Consider the following 25,144-nt stretch of genomic DNA (forward strand, 5'->3'; position numbering starts at 1 on the left):
AGTTCTACAAAGTGAATGTTCAGGCATCGGCAGATGCTTCCTTTGGCTGCAAGGTTCTTAGTGCGGCAGTACCTTAGGATCCCTTGTTTTTGGGCCCTTGGCTGTTTGGGATGTTTTTTATCCCTGGGTTATTTGTTCTTCCTGGGTTGTTGCTCCTGTTGAGCAAAGTTTTTTTTTCATGCTGCCCAGCTGGTTTCCTTCCTTTGGTAAGGTTACTTTCTCTGATATGGGTCCGGCGTTGCCTTAGGCGCGGCTGCGTTTCCCACCCCTCATGCATGCACTGCTTTGGGACGTCCCCATTGTGACGAATATGGAGAGGCGGCGACTGTCGGAGGACGTAAGAGAAAACTGAATTTCTTACCTGTAAAATTCCTTTCTCTGAGTCCTCCGACATTTGCCGCCCCCGCCCCTCTTTTGGGGTTTGTTTATGTACTCTACTGCTATTCTACTGAAACTGAGGTATGGATACAGGAAGCAGGAGGGTATTGACTGAGGGGACCACCCCCTGGGGGTGGGATTTGCTAAAAGCTTTAATATTGACATATTCTGTTGCCTAGCTACTCTTACGGAGCAAAGGTCAATTACCCCATTGTGACGAATATGGAGAGGCGGCGACTGTCGGAGGACTCAGAGAAAGGAATTTTACAGGTAAGATTTTACAAAAATTCAGTTTTTTTACATATATGGGAGAAGTGTCAGAATTGGCCCGGTAAGCAAATTGTAAAGGCAGAAGGTTTATCTTAATGCATTCTATAAAAAAAAAAAAAAAAAAAAGCCTTCTGTGTATACCAGCCTCCCTAGCCCCCCTTATACTTACCTGAGCACATTTCTGTCCACGATGTCCACGAGTCCCTTGGCTGTCCAGGACTCTCCCTCCTGATTGGCTCCCGCGGCTGTCAAATCAAAGTCAGTTAGCCAATCGGGAGAGAGGGGACAGGGCCTAACCGCAGCTCCGTGTCTGAATGGACACGTGTAACTGCAGCTCGGCTCGGGTGCCTTTAGAGAAAGCTGCTTGCTGTGGGAGCACTCGACAGGAGGGAGGGCCAGGACCAGTGAAGGGGAACCCAAGGAGGTTCTGGGCTGTCCTGTGCAAAACCAACTGGACAGAGGACGCAAGTATAACCTGTTTTTTATTTAAAAAAAATAAATAAATAAAACTTTAAAATCACTTCAATATTGAAAACACAACTATCAATTTGATTCTTTCAAAAAATAATATAACAACATTAGCACTATTTTATCACTAGGCAGACCTCCTCCCCCGATTAATAAGTAACCCCTCATGTATAAGAAAATGGTAATATTTTGTCCTAAATGATACATGCTTGTTTGCACCTTTGTCAATCCCTTTAGGCGCTATATATGCAGTGTTTTTAAAGCCTCATAACTGCCCTTTAATGCCTGCCATAAATAATACAATAGGCACCTCACAGTGCAGTGCACACAGGATTGGTAGCATTGTGTTCTGTTACAAAATGAAGCAGCATGTCGCTTTCATGAGGCACTGATGCTTATCAGTCACCTCCATTATTTCAGTAGTATTGTGCTGTAACTGGCTCTATATCATTTATGGTTTGCTAGTGAAGCATTTATAAAGTGTTTGCGGGGCGCTGAGGGAGAGGCAGTGGAGACTCCTATATCCTAGAATGCACTGGGAAATAATAGCAAACTGGGACAGAGCAGCTCCAGCCAATTCCTCTTTGTACAGAGCAGCCGTGTGGTAACACCATTTGCTTCTAGGCCAAAGCTTCAACCAGCCAGTCAGCAATACTGCCAGTGCCAGGCAGGAGCAGAGGCATTGGGTATTATTGCCAGTGGCCACGATTTCTGTATCAGCAAGAGACCTCGCCAGCAAGTGTCAGTACACGGAAGGGACAGTGCCAGCTAGTGTTATGATGGCTGATGTTAAATTTACTAGTACTCATAGAAGAGATGGAACAGCACCCAGGATAATACAATCCAAGCATACAAAGACAGATCTGTCAGCAAGCAGGTATTATCTTTAGATTGGGAGTTGGACCAAGCCAAGAGTCAGAGATCAAAATATACAAATCTATTTTGCACAGAATTCACAAAAAATGTCTGCTTTTACCACAACCAAATCACACGTCAAAGCAGATCATTTCCTCTACGTCACTTCCCCTTTTAAGCAATTCCCATTAGGAGAACAACACTTTATTGAGCATTTAACAAGCTGAGGGATTTCCTTGTCGAAATATTACAACTCCCCAAGCTTTGCATCCGGTTTATTCATTTTATCACAATGTATGCGTAGCAGTGTTCCCTTCACAGTGGCTAGGGTAAGACTTTACTAGCCAGCATACCCTGAACAGGCAACGCTTTTATCTTATTTCACCCCAAAAAAAAGCATGTCCCCTGCCACACAGGGCGCAAAGGTTCCAATCTGCAGCTCGTGGCAAGGACTGAGACACTGCTTGCCTTAAAGAGAAAACAAACTATAAAGCATTTAACACATATTGTTTTGATGCATCTGGAATTAATTTAAACTAAATGTTCCCTTTCTTTTTGGATCATTTTTTAGTCCTTTTTTAAGTGACGCTGAAGTTTAGTTGTCAGAATTGCTAATTAGAGGCTGTACTCTAGATCTACAGTAGGGAAACATTCAAGAGGAATGGTTTATTTTCCAGAAGTTTTGACTTTTTCAGCAAATCTTTTGATCCAGGCACTCCTGACAAACCACAGTCCAGTACTGGAACTTTCTCCTGATCTCAGTACAGTTAAAGCCCCATTGAATCAACAGTGCTCACGCTCCCTGAGCAGTATTTTTGATTGGAGCACAGTGCATGAGCAGTATCTGACAGCTAAAGACCTCGCCCAGTGCATTGGCTTTAGTTTGACTTGAGCCAGTCCATCCTGGTCCAGAGCTTAGCCTGTGATTGGACAGTCCAGAAGTTTCAGCACATTGATGTTATGTCTGTGTTTTCTCCTCCTTGTGATCATGTTCACAATGTTGCCGATAATGCTGTATATATCAGTAGAGCCTGTTTGGCTTTGCCTGCCTTTCCCAGTCTGTGTACTGTTGTGCATTAGATTATAGGAGTATTATATGGTACATATAATTGTTTTATTGAAAATCTGTTTAATGTCATTTATTTATTCTTATGAATGCACAACTGAATGAAATGGTACCTATTTGTCTACCTGTAGTTCATCTCTATAGTAGCCAAATCGTTTTTTTTAGCTTTTTAATGTAGTAGGGCAGAGGTAAAACCATTGTCCTTTTGACAACTGAAACATTTTTGGATTCCCCATCACCTTCTGTCTCCGTGCCATTGGTTACCAGGACAAATGGAGAGAGTGAATCTCCCCACAAACTGCAATAAACATTAAATGTATTTGAGTAGTTTATCCTCATGCAAGAGCTAAAAAAATGTGGTTATACATTCACTTAAAGTTGTTATAAACATTAGACATTAGACATTAAATATGAACAAAGTATATCCCTCTGTAGTGTGCACTTGTCTCAATCCAGAGCACTAATGCCCCATACACACGTGCAGATTATCTGCAGACTTTTGTCTGCAGACTTACCTTTTCTATGTAGTGCAAGGGCCTGCCGGATTGCATACAAATTGAAAGTGTTTAGGTTTGACCTCATATTATATGGTTTTGGTAAGTCTGCAGACAAAAGTCTGCAGATAATCTGCACGTGTGTATGGGGCATAAGTGTCATTTCTGCCTGCTGCCTCCTTCCTCTGCTATCAGCGTCAATCACTTCTGTCAGGTGTTCCTGACACCAAGAAGTAAAAAGGTGACAGGGGAGCAACCTCCAGCACACAGCCTGTGATTGCTAGCCTCAGTTCTTTTCTTGTGTGCTACGTAAAGGGGGATGTGTCCTTTCGCTTCAGTCAGCTCTGAGCTCCCCTCACTGAACTCTGCAGAGTGTAACCTCCCCACCCCCGCTTTTTGGAGGCTTAGACAAGCTGATTAAATTTTGCACTTTGAACGGATGTAGAGGAGAAAGGGCTGTAGCCTGGATTCACACATGATAGGTGGCGGAAACCGAATGTGATTCAATCAGGAATCACACTGCATTCCCTTTTCAAATCGCATGTGATTCTTTGCAGCGCGATTTGAGCCTATTCATTTTGTATGGGCTCAAGTCACACTGCACCACATGAAAAAGGTGCAGGCTGTTTTGAGGTGTCACTAATTCAAAATTGACACCCGCAGCAGATCGCATTAACGCGGTGTGATACGGTGCAGGTGCACTGCATGTTTGTAAACCAAGGCTTAGATAAACAACTTACAACTACAACAACTTGCAACTTTATGTAGGAGGATTTGTTTTATCTGTTTTTTACAGCTATTTCACCAGGTATATGTAAGAGTTTACAACCACTTTAAGGCTTACAGTTATTTTGATTGTGTACCTTGATCAGTCATCATGATTTCATGCATATTTTCTATGTGATTTACTTTATTTAATTTTTTTCACTTTTAGTTCTGCAACTTTTCTGTAGCTCTCCCAAGCCTGCTTTGAGATATGCTGCAGTCCGAACCCTTAACAAGGTAGGCTTGCTATTCTCATGCATATGTTTTCCCCACTATAAACAATATGTTAGCCACTTCCATCTCAGGCCTATTCTGGCACTGAAAATTACTCAGAACGCCCAAACATTATATATATTTTTAGCAGAGACCCTAGGGAATAAAATGGCGGTCGTTGCAACTTTTTATGCCACACGGTATTTGTGCAGCAATTTTTCAAACTTTTCATGAATTAGAAAAAAAAGAAACACTAACGTTAGCCCATTTTTTTTGTATAATTTGAAAGATGATGTTAGGCCGAGTAATTAGATACCTAACATGTTACGTTTTAAAATTGAGCACACTTGTGGAATGGCGCCAAACTTTGGTACTAAAAAATCTCCATAGGCTATGCTTTAAAAATGTTTACAGGTTACCTGTTTAGAGTTAGATAGGTCCTGCGCTAGAATAATTTTGCTCACTCTAACATTCGCGGTGATACCTCACGTGTGATTTGAACATTGTTTACATATGTGGGTGCGACCTACGTATGCGTTCTCTTCTGCGTACGGGGACAGGGGTTCTTTAACTTTTTTTTTTTTTTTTTTTTTACACTTTCCCTTTAAAATATGTTTTCTCGTTACAAGGAACATCCCTTGTAGTAGGAATAGGACATGACAGGTCCTCTTTATGGAGATATCTGGGGTCTATAAGTCCCCACATCTCTCTATGCTGGAAAGCCTGAGATTAAAAAAAACAAAAACATCTCAGGCTTTCCAGCTAAAAAATAGCAGTGTTTACATCTGCTGATGCTGCGGCCTCCGAGGGTCATAGAGATGGTCGGGGACCATCTGGTCCACGGTTAGCTTTATTGTAAATGGTGGCCAATCGCACAGGGGAGCCGGGATGAGCATCAGAAGGCTCCCCTCCCCACCAGGGGACATCCCCTCTCCCCACCTGTAAAAGCAATCAAGCGGCTTAACAGCCGTTTTGATTGCTTTTATGTTGCAGGGAATTGCCATCAGAAATGCTTTCCCCAGACATACAGAGCTCTAACTAGAGCAATTGTAAATGTGCCATAGAAAACTAAGCTTCAAAAAGACTTTGTGCCACATTCATAAGTAAGGCACAGGTGTGCACTGATCTACACCGTGTAATCCAATCCTTGATTTTTATTGATGTACCTTGTTGTTTGTCTGAATGCCTATTTTATCCAGATAAAACCAAATAAATACATTTCAGGATTATGTGTACTTCTCCGCAAAATAGTATTGCCATAATTTGAAGCATACTGCACCACTAAAATCTGTCATATTTATTTTATTTTGAGCTGTTTGCTGTGTTTACTTTTTTATTGAGGTGGCGATGAAGCATCCATCTGCAGTTACTGCATGTAACCTGGATCTGGAAAACCTCATTACCGATTCCAACCGCAGTATCGCTACCCTGGCCATCACCACGTTGCTGAAAACTGGTAGTGAGAGCAGCGTTGACAGACTAATGAAACAGATTTCTACCTTTGTCTCGGAGATCTCTGATGAGTTCAAAGTAAGAAAATGAGCCAGAGGGCAAATTTTAAATGAATCTAGGAGACACACAAGTGATAATATAATTTTGGTTAAAAAAAGATAGTGATACTTGTACAGTATTAAGCTGGTTATACAGAGAGCAATGCTGATCTATCATGTATTTGTTTAAATTTTATACATATTGTGTTTTTCAGGTTGTGGTTGTACAAGCAATCAGTGCCTTATGTCAGAAATATCCCCGCAAACACACTGTAATGATGACTTTTCTCTCCAACATGCTTAGAGATGATGTAAGTCGTCACCTAGGGTCTCTCATATATTATACCCTTTATAGGTAAAAGTATTGTTACAGTTGATGGTTTTTGAACAGCTTTGTTTTTAGACATTCGTTTCTGAGCTATGGCTAAGAGATATCTCATAGTAAACAATAAATGCTGCTATATTCCATATATAAAGACATCCTTCCTATCCCTTTTACTGGCATTTCCTATCTCTTTTTATTCTTCATTTTTGTTATGCCATTGTTGCATTAAATGTTGTTTTTTTTTTTTTTTTTTACTCCAGTATTGTAAATATTTATTTGAATAATTCTGTAAAATTATGTTGCCTTTAAAGGGATATTAAAGTCAGATTAAAAAAAAAAAATAACAAACATGTTATACTTACCTGCTCTATGCAGTTGTTTTGCACAGAGCACCCGATTTGTCTCTTCTCGGGTCCCCTGCCAATGCTCCTGGCAGAGGACCCGAGAAGAGCAAGCAGCTTACTATGGGGGTACCCAAGCAGGCTCGCTCCCTAACTGCTGCTTTGCGTGTATATTCCCGCACAGAATGCTGCTGAGCCCCACCCCCGCTCTCTCCTCATTGGCAGCGAGAGCCAATGGCTACTGCTGTTGTCTCAGCCAAGAGGGGCCCTGGAGAGCCGAGTCTCACGAGAACATCGCTGGATTGGGATCATTCTCAGAAAAGTATAAAGGAGGGCTACTGCACAGGGAAGGTTTTTTTTACCTTTATGCATAGAATGCATGAAGGTAATAAACTTTTAGCCTTTACAAACACTTTCATGTTTTTAGGTTCTGCATTGCTGAATTTTGCAGCTACATATGCCTGCATGAATGGGTCATTTAGTAAATGTGAGAACCATTTTCTTTAGCTTGGTTTAGGCTTCTTAATTTCCCATAATAACGTTTGATTTGTCCAATTTCTACAGGGAGGCTTTGATTATAAACGAGCTATTGTGGACTGCATAATCAGCATTATAGAGGAAAACCCAGACAGTAAAGAAGCTGGACTAGCCCATTTATGTGAATTCATTGAGGACTGTGAACACACTGTGCTTGCCACCAAGATATTACATTTCTTGGGCAAAGAAGGTCCTCGGACACCTAACCCATCCAAATATATCCGTTTCATCTTCAACAGAGTGGTGCTAGAGAATGAGGCTGTCAGAGCAGGTAAGAGTGAATGACAGTGCTGAACAGAAGCAGTCAGCTGATGTTTGGTATACATAATGATTTATACCATCCCTCCTCTTGCTAAAATAAAAGCAACAAATTCTGTAGTATGCTGTATGTGCAGAAAGATGCACCTTCTTTGTAGGTGTACATAGACTGTAGGCGTGCATATACTGTAACATAACAGAACACATCTTCAGTATGTGCAGCTTGGGAGGTGATTACTTTATATGAATACAGTACATGAGAACAGGAAGAGGACTTTCAGCTAATTAATGACTGCTCACGTTTGGGAGGTGGGTTGTACAGTAAAGGTTAGATGCCAGTACTAATGTGATTTTTATAGATTTTATTTTTGACCATTTGTTTTGTTTTGCACTTTTCTGACATGTAAAATTGGAAATATTTGTATTTTACCAGCTGCTGTTAGTGCATTGGCCAAGTTTGGTGCACAGAACGAATGCCTCCTTCCCAGTGTTCTGGTACTCCTACAAAGGTAATTTGTATGGTCATAAAAAAAAAATTTAGTTTTCATGTAAAGTGTAACAAACCCCCAGGACAAAAATGTAATATATTGGTGTTTTACCAGTGCTGAATTTGTTTTCATTTTCTGGATGCTTTTCTTTTTTCTCACCTAGTGATCCTGCCAGTAACACACTTCCTATCCAATGGTGACAACGCTCAGTCACAGTACTTCATTTATGGAGGAGGAGCATTGTCACTCTAGGGCAGGAATTGTGTCAGGACTATTTAACACCCTGCTTCTTATACCCGTTATAAAGGGAGATGTGTTGTTATAACACACTTCCCGATAATATTGTTTGAGTTAAAAATGCACAGAACTGGACCTCTAACTGATTCGGCATGTTAGCAGTCTCCAGCTGATCATTTCCCCATAGCTGACTTACGAGGTCTTGTTCTGCACTGCACTGTGTCTCTATATGAAGGGGGGCATCTTGGTACAGGAGAACAGCTTTGTTTACTCTTGTTAGAGCATTTCCTCCTGATGACTGAACTGATGATTTTATTACTGATGTGAAATGATGTAGGAGACAAGGAAGCACAGACTGCATGAAGCAGAAAAAGGGATATTACACTGCAGCTTATTAGCAAGGAGAATAGTGGGCAGCACAGTAGTGACATAGCAGTGTGACACAGGCAGCAGTGCCTCTTATACTGCAAAAATACATTAATCTGACATAACGTTATGATGACCCATCTAATATTGAGTAGTTATCCTTTTTTCTGCCAAAACAGTCCTTACCTTGCAGTACAGCTCTGAGGCTTTAAGCACAGGAGTGCCTAGACACACTGATATTTTTTTAGAAGGAATGCAATACATAAGGTAAATCTCTCAGGGTAATGTTTGGGCACAAATCTGTTAAACCCCCGGATGTCTCATTAAAGAGAACCTGTCACCAAATGATCACATAGATTACTTTTTGATCATTGGAGGACAATATGCAGAGTTCTCAGCAACAGGCCAGACCTCTTGTCTCAGGGCCCTCTATTCCATCCTGCTTCTCAACCACTGCCTTTACCAGCATGGTTAAGCCCAGATACTAAAGGACAGAGGGTTCTCTTAGTCTGTCATTCCTATTTTTCTAAAAGCAAGAAAAGATACTTCCAGAAAGATCTACCATCATCCCTGGAAATCCCTTTTGGCTGGTGTGAGCACAGGCACTTTATCCTAGAGACTACTCTGTGCCATGCATTCTGGCCTTCCTACGGTTAGGACTTGACCAGAACTTGGCCTTAAACACTCTGAAAAAACAGGTTTTTAGCTTTGTCCAATGTTTTTCAAAAGCCTCTGGCCCCTCTCTGCCTCAACAAAACCTTGATTCAAAATGTATTTCAGATCAAGCTGCCCTACTGAGCACCCAGTGCTTCCTTGGAACCTCAATCTGACACACTCTACCCTGTAGAAACTGCTCTTTGAACCCATCAGGAAATCCCCTTAGATGATCTCCCCTGCAAAGAGGCCTTGTTGGTTGCTATTATATCTGTCAGATGTGTCTCTTAGTTAGCATCTATCTCTACTAAGAACCTGTTCCATATTCTTCACAAAGGCAAGGTGGTCTTACATCCAAGACCATCTTTTCTTCCTGAGATGGTATCAATCTTCCACCTCAATGAAGGCCTAGTCCAGCCATCTCTGTGCCCTGCCGCAAATCATCAAAAGGAAATTGTTTCTCACTGCATGGACTTAGTAAGAGCCGTCAGAGTCTCTCTCAGAAAAATAACTTCCATCAGGAAAATGGACTCCCTAATCTTCCAATCCTTAGGACCTCACAAGTGACCTCTGCTTCCAAGTACACCATTGCTAGATGGATAGGACAATGCATCACCAGAGGTTACACTACAAAGGACAAAGCTTGCCCTTCTTTTAGCTCTTCTATGGACCCAGGGCCTTCATGTCTCCTACTGAACAACTGAAGCCAGAACCTTGTCTTCCAATGTAAAGAGGAAGCTCCTTTAAACCTTTGGCTAGCTTATCTACTTTCCAAAGCCTGCTGAAGAGCTCTCATATTGTCTAGAGTACCTGGATACTTGGACACAGCCCAAGACAGAATCTTCCGGAGAAGATTTTCTCCCTAAAGTCCAGCTCTTGGACCCTCAAGTTATGACACTCCTAAGTTTGATTATGCATGAGGGTTCTAAGCCCCATGGTGGCTTCCTCTGAGGCAATTCTGTTTGCCCGGTTTTACTCCAGACCTGTTCCATCCAACATTCTCAGGGCGTGTAACAAGCCGCTCTAGTCTCTGGATCACCAAGTGCTATTGTCCAGTCAAGCAAAGATCTTTCTGGCGTAGTAGATATCCAGTCCTGCCCTGGAATTGGGAAAATAATTCCTTCACAGGATTTGGAATGTGGTAATGACAGATGCAAGTCTTGCAGGCTGGGGCAAGGTCTACAACTCCCTGACTGTCTAGGAAACATGGTCCCAGAAGACTCAAAACCAAGCCATCAACATTTTTGAACTGAGAGGCATCCAATTGTCTCTTCAACACTGAACATCCCCCCTACAAAGTCTCCCAGTCACAGCCACCCAGTCATAGGCATCCCTTCAAAAAGCTCTAAGGGCTGGCAGGTGGGAAAGATCAGCTGATCCTGTGACCAGCGTGATTGACTGTTACAGTGGTTACATGATTGGGAATCAGTCCCGATGGCTACCCATCATTAGCAGGGACTGTCTTTCACAGCTTTGTCCATGTGCTGGGTGTGCAGAGTGCTGCCCAGTGAAGCATATGTGCGGTGTGGGGGGTGTTAAAGTCCACCCTTTACTGCAGTAAATATGTGCTAGGCGATCATAAAAGGGTTAAACCTTTGTGTTTCTTGTGGGCCTGTTGGCACTTTCAGGTTGCAATGTTGTTGCCCACCCTTCGGTTTTTGTTTGGCTACACCAAATTGTACATACCAGTCACAGCACAGAACACAGGTCCCTCCCCTTTGTGCCCTTTTCTCTCCCAATTCCTTGCTAAAAAAAAAAAAAAAAACAGGTCTCGCAGAGGGGGCAGGGTTATATGGGTAGGCTTCATGGGTGGCCATAATTGTGCTTCAAATCTTCGGCTGTCAGGGATTTGTTTTTGCAGGCTTATAACCGTGTCCAAAAAAAAGAGCATACATCATAAAGAAGAAGGAATTTACATTTTAGTCCTGCTGTCCTGGAACGGTCAGTAAGTGTAGCAAAGTATGTTAATGTCAGTAATGACTAATGCATCTAACACAAGCTAGAGTGGTAGGATATATCTTGAGGTAGCTACAAGCAGAGAGTTCCCACAGTAACTGTGAAGACTTTTTTATGATGGTATTCAGATGGCAGGAAGTTTAACTTATGGTGCCCATACACTAGATGAACAATAAATAGAAAATCTGTCATTTGGACTGTTCGCTTTTCATGCAGTTATTGGGCACATTTGAAAATCGGTTGTGACTTTTTTTGAGACAAAATATTGGAAGGAAAATTTTGGAAAACTTCTGCCGAACGGACAGTAACGTGAAAGATTAACGTGTTTCTCGACCCTTAAGAATTGAACTGTTGGTACTGCGCACATGTGACCAGAAGCAAAAAACAAATGAGAAACTCATTCATTTATGACCATTAATCGATTTGTCATTCGAAATTCCGTCATTACATAATGGCAATATCTTTTGCTCTCTCTGTTTTCGAAAACTTATTTAAACAATTTTTCGACTTGTGTATGGCTAGCATTAGAAGAGCAGAAACACTCCAGGAAAGGTGAATAAGAATGTTTGTTGATTTGTTCATATTATAAAAAGGTATACACAATATGAGTAGGAAGTTAAAACTTTTCTTCTTGAGTTCTTACACAGGAGAATTTAGAAGACAGCTCCAATATAATATTGTGGCAGAGTAACATATCTGTTATTACAAACCTACTAGTTTGGTGTTATTTGCTACTTGAATGTTTTACAGGTGCATGATGGACACTGATGATGAGGTCCGGGACAGAGCAACGTTTTACTTCAACGTACTGAAGCAGAAACAGATCAACCTCAGTTCAGCCTACATTTTGAATGGTCTGTGATGATTACTTGTAGTTTTTATGTATTTATTTTATTTTATAATCTTTCCATAGTACACTTACTGGTCACTCTCACCTTTTTTACTTATTTTGCATTATTGTTGCTGTAGTGGGCTGCACTTGTTTATAAATTTTTGTTCTGCAGGTCTTACAGTTTCTGTGCTGGGACTAGAAAAAGCATTACACCAGTATACACTGGAGCCATCTGAAAAACCATTTGACATGAAATCCGTCCCACTCTCTACTTTCCCTTTCTTGGAGCAGAAAGCAGGTAAAAATGCCTTAGGTCCTTGAAACAACTTTTTACCCTAAGTTGTTGCACAACAATAATATACAGATGAAGAGCACTTTGATGGGGCACTATTTACTCTGCGCAGTAAGAGCTTTCGCTTCAAGCTGACTTAATTGGAATGCAAACAGTTTGAAGCAGGTCAGAAGGAGGTCAGCTGCAGATCAAAACACACCTGTCAGTGAATTTTTAAAGAGGAGTTCCAGCCTGGGGGAAAAAAAATTATAAACGCCAGCAGCTACAAATGCTGTAACTGCTGACTTTTAATATAAGGACACTTACCTGTTCTGGGATCCCGGGATGTCAGCACCCCAAGCCAATCCGTCCATCAGTTCCAGGTGGAAGTGCTGGCATTTTTACTAAGGGAAACAGGACGTGAAGCCTTGCAGCTTCACAGCCTGTTTCCCACTGCAAATGCATGAGTTGCGCTACTCTTTCCGAATGGTCCTGCTGTCTTCTGGGACCTGTGTGTCTCCCAAAAGGGAGGGAGGAAGGAGGGGGTGGAAATTTCGTAGATCGGTGAATGATTGCAGCGATCTTACCTGGAAGTGGCAGCGGGAACCTGGTTTTGCAGGTATCCGCTCCACTATTCCCCTGTAAGGTGCCGCTTTAATGCTTTTAGAAGTCTTTCAAACTGATTTCAATTGTATGTCATTAACCAGTTTATGACCGCCCGCCGCAGATGTACTGCGGCAGGCAGCCGCTCCCAGGCAAATCGCCGCACAGCGGGGAAGCCGATGCGTGTGTCATGCGACTCACATTGCCGCCTGACACCCACGATCGTTCCCCACTGAGAGAGAAGGACGGTCGGCTGTTGTAAACACAGCCGACCGTCCTCCCTGGGATGATCACAGAGCTCATGTGATCCTGCTATATAGGATCACATGTCTCTATGGTCATCTTAGAAGTCATGCCCACCCCCCCCCCCCCTCCACAGTTAGAATCACTCCCCTAGGCTCACATTTAACCCCTTGATCACCCACAAGGTTAACTCCTTCCCCAGCCAATAGCATTATTACAGTAACAGTGCATATTTTTAGCACTGATTACTGTAGTAATGTCACTGGTTCCCCCCCAAGTGTCAAAAATGTCAGTTAGGGGTCCGATCTGTCCGCTGCAATGTCACAGTCCCGCAAAAATGTCAGGAGTCAAGAAATAAACATCCCCGGGCTTTCTGGCTTCCCAATCTTCCCCCGTGGGCTGCCCTCCTCTGGCAGCATTTGAGTATGTGCAAGCTCTAATGTTGGAGCTTAGACAGGGGTGATGTCTTTGTCCCCACGTGACATGATTTGGGCCTCATGACTGGCAATCTGCCTCAAACACATGTGCTTCCCTATACCCCAGAAGCCCCACTACATTAGCAAGCGTTCAGGTTGTGCAGGGATGTGGCGTGGGGCATGGCTTGGTATAACTGCATACAGGAGGGGAGGCTGTTTGCAAACACCATTACTTCGCTCTGAACAGACCAAGTGATAGTTTGTTTGGAAATACTGGAAACTGCTGACAGGTATGTAGTGCAGGTACACAGAAGCAAATACTTGCAGCAGCTTTCAGTATCCCCGCTTTACCCGAATGCTAAGCCTTTCTGAATGAGTAAAGCTCTGACAACTTCAAGGTAATGTACGAGCTTGCCACTAAGCCCTGCCCACATCTTCCAATTGGTCCATTACTGTGACTGGCCAATAGGAATATGTGAGAGGGTGGTGGGGAAGCGTTAGTACTATGAGAAATTGCTGAAGCTTCGCACTGATCAGAACAGACTGGCATTTGGATTAAGCAGATGATGCTGAAAGTTGTTGGTGTTTAAAGTTTTTAAAGAGCAAGCATGTAGTATTCATTACCATAATGAAGCGACATACAGTTTTGTACAAGTTTTTTTATGTTGCACATCTGTTTTTGTGTCCGACAGAAAAAAAAAAAAAACTCTTTATGATTAGGAACTGTTTACATTTAATTTAATCTCTATTAAATGTAGGGTCATTTCACATAAATTTTTCTCAATTTATGTTCTATGCTAGATCTTACTCCATTGACCACCAAGCAACACGTTAAAGCAGCACCTGCTCGACAAGACATATATCAAGGTAAATATAAAAATTCTCATTCCTCAAAAAACATAATTATTTTTATTTATATTCCTAGCAGGTATTTGACATTTTAGGTATTTTTTTTTTCTAAATTGTAATTGTAAATTGGTAAGGCTGAATTCTGAACAAATACAGTTGCAAGAAAAAGTATGTGAACCCTTTGGAATGATATGGATTTCTGCACAATTGGTCATAAAATGTGATCTGATCATCATCTAAGTCACGACAATAGACAATCACAGTCTGCTTAAACTAATAACACACAAAGAATGAAATGTTGCCATGTTTTTATTGAACACACCATGTAAACATTCACAGTGCAGGTGGAAAAAGTATGTGAACCCTTGGATTTAATAACTGGTTGAACCTCCTTTGGCAGCAATAACTTCAACCAACCGTTTCCTGTAGTTGCAGGTCCGACGTGCACAACGGTCAGGAGTAATTCTTGACCATTCCTCTTTACAGAACTGTTTCAGTTCAGCTATATTCTTGGGATGTCTGGTGTGAATCGCTTTCTTGAGGTCATGCCACAGCATCTCAAGCGGGTTGAGGTCAAGACTCTGACTGGGCCACTTCAGAAGGCGCATTTTCTTCTGTTTAAGCCATTCTGTTGTTTTACTTCTATGCTTTGGGTCATTGTCCTCTTGCAACACCCATCTTCTGTTGAGCTTCAGCTGGTAGACAGATGGCCTTAAGTTCTCCTGCAAAATGTCTTGATAAACTTGGGAATTCATTTTTCCTTCAATGATAGCAATCCGTCCAGGCCCTGACACAGCAAAGCAGCCCCAAACCAGGATGCCCCCACCACCATACTTCACAGTTGGGATGAGGTTTTGATGTTGGTGTGCTGTGTCTCTTTTTCGCCACACATAGTATTGTGTGTATCTTCCAAACAATTCAACTTTGGTTTCATCTGTCATACAGAATATTTTGCCAGTTCTGCTGTGGAACATTCAGGTGATCTTGTGCAAACTGTAAACATGCAGCAATGTTTTGTTTGGACAGCAGTGGCTTCCTCTGTGGTATCCTCCCATGAAATCAATTCTTGTTTAGTGTTTTGCGTATTGTAGATTCGCTAACAGGGATGTTAGCATTTGCCAGTGACTTTTGTAAGTCTTTAGCTGACACTCTAGGATTCTTCTTCACCTCATTGAGCAGTTTGCGCTGTGCTCTTGCAGTCATCTTTACAGGACGGCCACTCCTAGGGAGAGTAGCAGCAGTGCTGAGCTTTCTCCATTTATAGACAATGTGTCTTACCGTGGACTGATGAACAGCAAGGCTTTTGGAGATACTTTTATAACCCTTTCCAGCTTTATGCAAGTCAACAATTCTTAATCGTAGGTCTTCTGAGAGCTCTTTTGTGCGAGGCATCATTCACATCAGGCAATGCTTCTTGTGAAAAGCAAACCCAGAACTGGTGTGTGTTTTTTATAGGGCAGGGCAGCTGTAACCAACACCTCCAATCTCATCTCATTGATTGGACTCCAGTTGGCTGACATCTCACTCCAATTAGCTCTTGGAGATGTCATTAGTCTAGGGGTTCACATACTATTTCCACCTGCACTGTGAATGTTTACATGGTGTGTTCAATAAAAACATGGCAACATTTCATTCTTTGTGTGTTATTAGTTTAAGCAGACTGTGATTGGCTATTGTTGTGACTTAGATGATGATCAGATCACATTTTATGACCAATTTGTGCAGAAATCCATATCATTCCAAAGGGTTCACATACTTTTTCTTGCAGTTGTATATATACACAGTTGGTTATGAGCAAACTCTTTTACCTGCCAAAAAATCTTTGACAAAGCATAACCAGGAAGGTGATACCACTTTCTGTGTTAAAGTTAAAGCTGAACTCTGGAATTAGCAAATATATAAAATGCATGCGTATTCTTACTTGAGTTTTGGGGTGCTGTGTGTATCATTCCAGAACTGTGAAGTAATCTAGTGTGAAACTTTGCCTCCGTACATTTTCTCTAACAGAGTAGGGTCACTGCTGCGCTCTCTGTGCAGGGTGACCAGTCTTGTCTCTGCCCATCCTTCTTCTGTGGTTTTCGGCAGGCAGCTTGTAATGGGAGAACCTGCTGAGCCTCTCCTACAGCTCTGCTCTCTGTACAGGTTATGTCCTTCACAGAGATGATGTCACTGCTACTTTTACAATATCTGGGTTTGTTGTGCAGAAAGTGAATTTCATATCCTTTGTGGCTATTGAGGATTTTATTGGATCAAAATATTTGTGCACAGAGTTAAATTTTTAAGGAGTACATTGGTGCCCCCTCCCTAGCTCACCTACTGTATTGTCAGTTAAGGAGCAGCAGCAGTTTCTCTGTGCTCTACCTTCCTGTAAACACATTCTCTGTGTTAGACTAACAGCATTTGTATTGTGCAGTACAGTAAAGCCTCGTTGACTGATGGTGGTGGTGGTTGAGTGCTGCTTTGAATGGGGATTGCAGCAAAATTATTGTAAAGACAAATGTAGGTACTAATACCAGCTGTATTTAACCACTTCAATACCGCGTCATAGCAAAAAGACAGCCACAGCAGAGCTCTGTTCTGGGAGGGCGTCCATGTACGTTCCCCCCAGAAAAAACCTCCCGCATGCATTGGTGAACGCTTTGTGATCGAGGTAAAGAGCCAATCACAGCAACCCTTTACCATGTGATCAGCTGTGTTAAATCACAGCTAATCACCTGTTAACAAACTTGCCAATTATCAGAGAGCGGTAACCAGAAAGTGTGATGGGACATTTACACAGATAATCAGGGCACTAATCGTCAGTACTCATCAGTGAAGCCTCGTCTGTGACCCCTCATCAGTGCCCATCAGTGGAGCCTCGTCAGTGACCCCTCATCAGTGACTCCTCATTAGTGCCCATCAGTGCAGCCTCACCAGCACACATCAGTGAAGAAGAAAAATTCCTTATTTGCTAAATTTTATAGCTGAAACAAACAAAAACCTTTTGTTCGGTTTTTACAAATTTTTGATTTTTTGCATTTGTTTAGCAAAAAATGGAAAACTCTGTGGTGATTAAATACCACCAAAAGAAAGCTGCCAGGCACCCGCAATCGCTCCCTGTGGAGACAGAATGGTGGTCTGCCATTGTAAACACGGCAGACCGCTCTTCTGTCAGCGATAAACACAGGGATCCTGTGTTCCTCCTATTTAGGAACACAGGTCTCTGTTTTCATTCTTTGAATACAACCCCCACACAGTTAGAAAGAAAGCACCTCCTAGGGACACATTTAACCCTTTGATTGCCCCTGGTGTTAACCCCTTCCCTGCCAGTGTCAGTACAGTAACAGTGCATATTTTTTAGCTCTGATTCATGTAGTAATGTCACTGGTCCCCCCAAAAGTGTCAATGTCAGTTAGTTGAGCGATCTTTCTGCCACAATGTTACAGTCACGCTAAAAATCGCTGATTGCTGCCATTACTAGTAAAAAAATAAAAATGACAAATCTATCCCCTAGTTTGTAGACACGATAACTTTTGCACAAACTAATCAATATACATTTATTGGGATTTATTTTACCAAAATATGTAGCAGAATACAAATTGGCCCAAAATGGTGAAACAATTAGATTTTTACATTTTTTTTTTATTGGGAATGTTTTATAGCATTAAGAAAAAATATTGTGGGTTTTTTTTTTTTTTTCCGAATTGTCGCTCTTTTTTTTTTTTTATAGCGCAAGAAAAAAAATTGCACAGGTGATCAAATACCACCAAAAGAAAGCGCTATTTTTGGGGAAAAAAAGGACATCAATTTTATTTGGGTACAGCGTCACACGACCGCGCAATTGTCAGTTAAAGTATCGCAATGCCATATTGAAAAAAAATGGCCTGGTCATTAAGGGGGAAAACCTTCTGGTCCAGAAGTGGTTAAAGTAAACCTTTGCACAGATCATGCACACTAAAGTATTTACATATTTTAACAAGCAGTAGAGCACTTAAAAACAAGCCCTCATTCAGCAATTTGGCTGCCAAAGCTTTATACCCTTTTCTCCAGTTTATCGTGGTGTTTTTGGGTATGTATTTTGTTATTAGAGGTATCTAATAGGTTAGGGGGAAAATGGCAACTTTTGCAGTTTTACCACTGAGCACATTCTTGTGTTGGTATATGTTTACATTTTTAAAGTTGCATTTTGAACTCCTTAACTCCTTTTGTATTATAACTATATACACCAAAAAATGTGTTAATGCCTTGGTCCTTTTTCCTACCAAAGGTGATTTCTTTGTTCTACCTGAATCAAAACATTGTTTTGCTCTAAGCACCTAAGGAAAAGATGTGTTGCTTTTTGAATGTTGTCCAAGCTGTTCAAATGCATCCTTCATTTTAACATTCTGATTCCTGTTTGTTCTGTCTGAAGGTCTTCACATGGGTCAGGAATGCATCTCAATCCACTATTTTTAGATGGATTTGTCAGCTCACTTCTCAGGCCTATAAGCTCAGGGCAGGGCTCCTCTTTTTCCAGTTAAGGCCCATTCCACCAGGAGTGTCAGTACTTTAGGGGCTATTCCACATTGATCTTCTGCTGTTCAAGTTTGTAAAGCTGCTACTTGGTCTTCTTCTAACGTTTACTAAGTTTTACAAGATAGAGGTTCACGCCTTTGCAGATGCCAATTTTAGGTAGATGTAGATGGTCTTTCAGGCAGGTTTGTAATGGGGTCCCCCCTGTTATGTTTTGGGGTTTTGGGCATCTTGGCCTTGTTTCTGTTGCCCACACCTAATGTTCAGTGCTTTGGAACATCCCAGGTAGCCATAACTATCTAAGTTTTTTATTGTCTTGTAATGTACAATTAACAAATTAGGATTTTTGGTTTTGTAAAATAATTTCTCTTTCGTTCAATGACAGACACAGCTTCAAGTCTTCAGACCACTGGGCTTATGCTCTTGCTCTCTAGGAGTAGGACTAGACAAAAACCTTTTTTGGTTACGCCCCTAAGGCAATCCCAGAGGGTATACCATCACTTCCTGCTGTAGGACCCCAGTTTTTTCTGCCTAATCAGGAGTAAGGACCTGGCTCTCCGCTGGGATCTGTGGTCCTGGCATTTTTTCCAAATAAATAGATTTTTTTACTTTATCTTTAATCAGCTGTTCCTGTGAGAACTACAATCAATAGCCGGACTGGGCGACGCACTGTATATTCTAGATCCTTACTGTCTGGCCTGCGAGCCCAACCCAATGACTAGCTCCATGCTAAGTTAGCCGCGACATAGCCCCACTAGAAGGGAGCTGATCGGCGAGTAAAACCCCTCACCAGGTCGCATAGCACTGGTCACGACAGTAGTCACGACCAGAGTCGCAGCGTACCTCAGGCCACAGCACCCCCATTCCAAGATGGTGCGGTGGACTGCAGGGAGTGGCACCCGCCTGGTGACTGAGGTATGGTGAGTAGTGTCCGCCCTCGTTTCCTGCAGAATTATTAGGATGGTAGGCCCTTCTGTGTCCTTTCTCCCCCTTGTTCTTCCCTGGTTCGGCGGCCATGTTTCTGTAGTTCAGCGGCCATGTTTTTGGTTTACCTATAGACTTCCATTGGCGGCCGTTTTCCTGTAGTCTGAGATAGTGCTGAGGCTGTAGGGGCCTCTAATGTCAGGTCAGCGTTTCCTCTTTCCAGCAGTGTGGCAGATCATGTTGGCGCTTTCCACCTCAGGTGGGGAGTCTCTGAGGTACACTATCCTTGCTTGCTGTATACAGCGCCGTGGATGTGCTGCTTCTTGTAGTGCCACAGTGGTGCACAGGGGAGAGAGGTGCCTCCCGTTTAAAAAAAAAAACACATGGTTGGAATACCGAAGCGTTTTGCTAGAAGATATCCCTTTTGAGGAGTCTCTTCTAAAGAAAATGATGGTTCCACTGTCGGTGGACTCTCAGGTTTCCACACTTTTGCCGGTGGAAGATTCCCCGTCTTTTAAGGACCCAGTGGACAAAATAGCGGAGAACCTTTTCACTGTGGCTGGTTACATTTTAAGACCGGTATTTGCTATCACCTTGGTATCCCAGACCTTAACGGAATGGGCTAAGGTTTTGCGCCAGGATCTGGAGGAGAGTCAACATCCTTCTGAGCTGGCGGACCTGGCCGATCAGTTGATTCAAGGGTTACAGTATATTTGTGATGCATCCCTGGATGACGGGGTTTCTGTGACATCGGTGATTCTTTGGTGCATGATCTGGTTAAAGTACTGATCAGCTGACCAGGCTTCTAAAAAGTTACTGGCTGATCTCTCTTTGTAGATTACCATTTGTTTGGTGCTTCTATGGAAGAGATCATAAAGGCCTTACGGGAGGCAAGAACTCTTTGCTTCCACAGGCTGCTAAGGGCAAGGAACCTCGCCGTAAAAGGACGAAAGGGCCGCTTGTGAGCCAAAAAGAAACTGGAGGTTGCACTTGCGGATGCAGCTCATACGGAAGTTGCCTTTGGCACTCGCAAGCCCTCCAGGGTGGCAAAGGTGTTTCCCTTTCCCAAATGCTTTGACAATATTATTAAGAAGGAGTGGGTCCGTCCAAAACGACCCCCTGGGATGCCCAAACGGATTGCTAGGCGCTACCCGTTTGAAGAGTCCCTCCTTAAAAAGTGGACGGTGCCACCTTCGGTGGATCCGCCGGTTTCCAGACTAAATAAGGCTACTGTTATCCCGTTGGAGGATTCCCCATCCTTTCGGGATCCAGTTGATCGTAGGGCGGAATCTGTGTCCGGTTCCATATTCTCCCTTGCAGGGTCGGCCTTGAGGCCAGTGTTTACCATTGCTCTGGTTTCGCAGACGTTGATGGAATGGGCCAAGCTGTTACGCCATGACCTGGAGGGGAGAAGTCTCCCCCCTGCCGTGGCGGAGTTGCTGGAGTAAATGGTGCAGGGGCTACAATTTGTTTGTGACGCCGCGCTGGACGGTGCTCCATTGCTGGGGCGTGTGTCGATCTTGGCGGTGGTCCTCCGGCGCATATATTGAAAAGAAAGGGGTGCGCTGATTAGGTGAAAGGCTGCAACCAGATGATAGGACGTGTATATGTTTAAAAGTGATGGTGCGCTTTTCTTGAATGTGAAAAATCATATATTAAACAATATATATCAAAATTGGGAAAAAACCAAATCAAAGTCACAGTGATAGGTGAATGGGTGTAAAATAAACAAACAAAATGGTCAAATAACATTCGATGTGACTTTCCAAATAAACATTAAAATAAAAGTCCATTGAATAATGTGATCCAAAATGTGAAAAAATGGTGAAGAAAGTCCAATTAAAAATCAAGGTGATGATGTAGTGTTCCCTCCACCGGGTGAAATGCCTCCTTACCTGGCGGAAAGAAGGTAAGTGCCTGATAATGATATTCTAATATGGAAACCGGTGCTCTATTTCCACCTGCACACGTGCAAGGTCACCCAGGTGATAAATAAATACAAGCCTCTTACCAGATGTAAGAGACAATCAAGCCTCTAAATATCCTGATCATGAGGATGCTTCTTTAACACCATGGATGGATGAAATCATTCGCACTTTCTTCCCTCTGTATATACCAACATGTGTCTCCTATCCTTTTGGGGTGATGGACTCCCCGCGATGTTCCAACGTACATAAAAGAATGGATGGGACTAATAGTGCATTACCTTTTGTATGCAATTTATTGATATACAGATTTGCACTTACAGTTAGGTTGAAAGTTCGGGCAGAAAATCAATTATTGACAGGCTGAGGATCTCTAGGTGCATCGGGTCCGGCTGCAGCACGGACCGCCGATGACGCAATGACGGCACGCCTCCCTCCTGACGCGTTTCCTCCAATAGGGCTTCAACTTGAGATGGGAGATAGGCGCGCGCCGTCATTTCCGCCAATTTATACAGGTTAGTGTTGTCCTCCCCTTCCGGTGTCTGCAGAGAATGTCCCGAGCGCCGGAAGTGTCTCTTTTTTTCACAGATAGTATATATACTATAAAGATCGCTTATATTTTCACTCTTACAGTGTTCTACAGGGGATGTTTGTAATTAAAGTGAAATTTGGCGCTTGGACTTCAATTTTCCTGCATTTATAAGGGGATGTGACACCGGAGGAGGGTATCAACTACTTCCTGTTTACGTTTCATTAAACCTTTTCTATAATTAACAAATTAATGATTATGTGTAAGAATTAAAACATCTTAGTATGCATAATTATAAACGGTCACAAATATTCAGTGAATAATGTTTAAAATCAATTTCAGTTAAATTAAAAATTAAAAATAAAATTAAATATTTAATACTGAATTATGTGCCTAAAAAGATGAAAACCTTTGTTAAAATATGTACTAAAAATTTAAAATGTTAAAATTTAATAAAATTTCATAAAAATCATTTTATTTAGTTAAATTCTTAAAATCGTATCATTTGATAATAAAAAGGTGGGTATGAAAGTTTAGGAGCTTCGGGAATTTATATTAGCTGTTGTTAATGTGGGCATTAATATCCCATTCTATGTTATGTCCTCTAGGTTGGAAACATTTTAATTCAAAAATCCAAAAAGTTTCCCTCTTTGAAATCGTCCTTTTTAGATTACTCCCCCTCCAATGTGGGGTGTATTTTTCTATAACGGTGATCTTCATTTTTTTAGGATTTTTACGGTGGCATTGGGCATAATGTTTTGAGACACTGTGTCCTGGGAAGGCTTTGTAAATATTAGTCAAGTGTTCTCCTATCCTAATACTAGCTGTGCGAATGGTTCTTCCTACGTACTGTTTGTTACACTCACACTGTAACAAATAGATGACTCCTTTAGTGTGACACGATATGAAATCCTTAATCGGATATTCTTTTCCAGTCACACAGGATGAAAATTTCTTTGTTCTGACCGTATTGGCTTCTTTGCATATCCTGCATTTGCCACATGGGTAAAACCCATTCATGTCTGGGAAGATTTTCGTTATTGTTGGTTTCTCCACAGGATTTTGGGCTACTAAATTCTTTATGTTCGCCGCTTTTTTAAAGATGATTTTCGGTTTTTGGGGTATCACAGGTCCTAGGACCTTGTCATTCTGTAGTACTCCCCAATATTTTCGAAATACATGATTGAGCCATTTATAACCTGAAGAAAACTTCGTAACGAAGGCGAACTCGTGGTGGGACCGAGTTTCTTCTAGTTTTGTTTTCTTAACTGGTTCTGTCAATGCAGATTGTTCAATGAGGCTCATTTTCTGTATTTCCTCATCCATCTCTTGTGGGTCATACCCTTTTTCCACGAATCTTCCTTTTAAAATCAATGCTTGTTCCTGAAAGTCGGTTTTTTCTGTGCAATTCCTTCTTATACGTCTGAATTGTCCTTTAGGGACTGCATTGAGCCATGTAGGGTGGTGGCAACTGTCTAGAGCAATGAAGCCATTTTTATCTGTCGGTTTAAAATAAGATCGGGTGGCGAATCTGTTACCTTTTCTAAAAATGGTTAGATCTAAAAAATTGATGGAACTTTTACTGTATTGATATGAGAATCGGATTCCCCAACTGTTACAGTTGAGGTTCTTCATAAACTTCTCAAGGGATTCTTCATTCCCCCTCCATATTAACAGTGTGTCGTCAATATATCTTCTCCATATCACTAGTTCCTTCACTTTTTCTGAAAAAATATTGCGATCTTCCCATAAGGCCATAAACAAGTTGGCCAAGCTTGGAGCAAACTTGGCCCCCATTGCAACGCCCGTTTTTTGTAGATAAAACTCGTGATTATAGTAAAAATAATTATGTTCCATCCCGAAGACAAGTAGGTCAAGAATAAATATTTTTTGTTTAAAAGGGATTTCTAAGTTTGCATCTAAAAATGTCCTCACCGCTTCGTAACCCAGTTCGTGTGGAATCACAGTATAGAGAGATGTTACATCTGCTGTAACTAGCAGTACATCTTCTGATATTTCTAATTCTGTAATTTCTTTGATACACTGGGATGTGTCTTTCAGATACGCGGGGGTTTCTTGTACAAGCGGCTGAAGAAAAAAGTCCACATATTTACCAATTCTTGAAGTTACTGAATCGATCCCGCTTACTATGGGTCTTCCCGGGGGTTGGGTTAGGCTTTTGTGAATTTTAGGGAGATAATATATGGTGGGAATTCTTGGGCACAAAGGGACCAGGAATTCTTTCTCTTTTTTGTTCAAAATGCCGGCGCATGCTATGGTTGAAGTGCTGGTCGGCGGATCAGGCTTCCAAAAAAGCCTTGACTAAACTCCCTTTTCAGGGGGATCGCCTGTTTGGTACTAGCTTGGATGAGATTATCAAGGATCTCACTGGGGGCAAGAGCACCTTTCTACCACAGGCTAATAAGGGTAAGGAACCTTGTCGCAGACAGGGACCTTCCTTTTCAGCTCACAGGAAGTTTTTTCGCTCCTCCGGGGCGGGCGACAAGGCGAAGCGATCCTCTGGCGGACGCCGCAGACGCGCTGGTTGCTCCGTGGGAACAGTATCAGCTGCTGTATGCCTTTCCTCCTCTCAAATTGCTGCCGAAACTTCTTCGCAGGGTAGAGGCGGAGGGAATTCCAGTCATCCTGGTGGCTCCGGACTGGGCTCGTCGGGCCTGGTACGCTGACTTGGTCAGGCTGGTCGCGGACGCTCCTTGGCTACTTCCTCTCAGGGAGGATCTGCTGTCTCAGGGACCAATCTTCCATCCTGCTTTACGATCGCTGGCTTTGATGGCTTGGCTGTTGAGAGCCAGGTGCTGAAGGACAGGGGTTTGTCTGTTTCAGTTATTCCTACTCTGATTAAAGCGAGGAAAGCGACTTCCAGAAAGAACTCTCATCGC

At 42.2% G+C, this 25,144-nt stretch overlaps 1 protein-coding gene across 1 annotated transcript in view; it reads left to right on the forward strand.

The window, feature by feature from the left end:
- Window positions 1-25,144, forward strand: part of COPG2 (COPI coat complex subunit gamma 2) — a 120,071-nt gene that overhangs the window by 67,687 nt on the left and 27,240 nt on the right. Inside the window, exons 11-18 of the mRNA XM_082255985.1 lie at window positions 4,466-4,533; window positions 5,851-6,039; window positions 6,215-6,310; window positions 7,230-7,473; window positions 7,894-7,969; window positions 11,912-12,015; window positions 12,166-12,291; window positions 14,328-14,393. Coding sequence (XP_082112111.1) covers window positions 4,466-4,533; window positions 5,851-6,039; window positions 6,215-6,310; window positions 7,230-7,473; window positions 7,894-7,969; window positions 11,912-12,015; window positions 12,166-12,291; window positions 14,328-14,393 — 969 coding nt within the window. The remainder of the gene's footprint in view (window positions 1-4,465; window positions 4,534-5,850; window positions 6,040-6,214; window positions 6,311-7,229; window positions 7,474-7,893; window positions 7,970-11,911; window positions 12,016-12,165; window positions 12,292-14,327; window positions 14,394-25,144) is intronic.

The sequence above is a fragment of the Pelophylax lessonae genome (assembly GCF_965119305.1).
Source record: "Pelophylax lessonae genome assembly, chromosome: 4".
Lineage (NCBI taxonomy): Eukaryota > Metazoa > Chordata > Amphibia > Anura > Ranidae > Pelophylax > Pelophylax lessonae.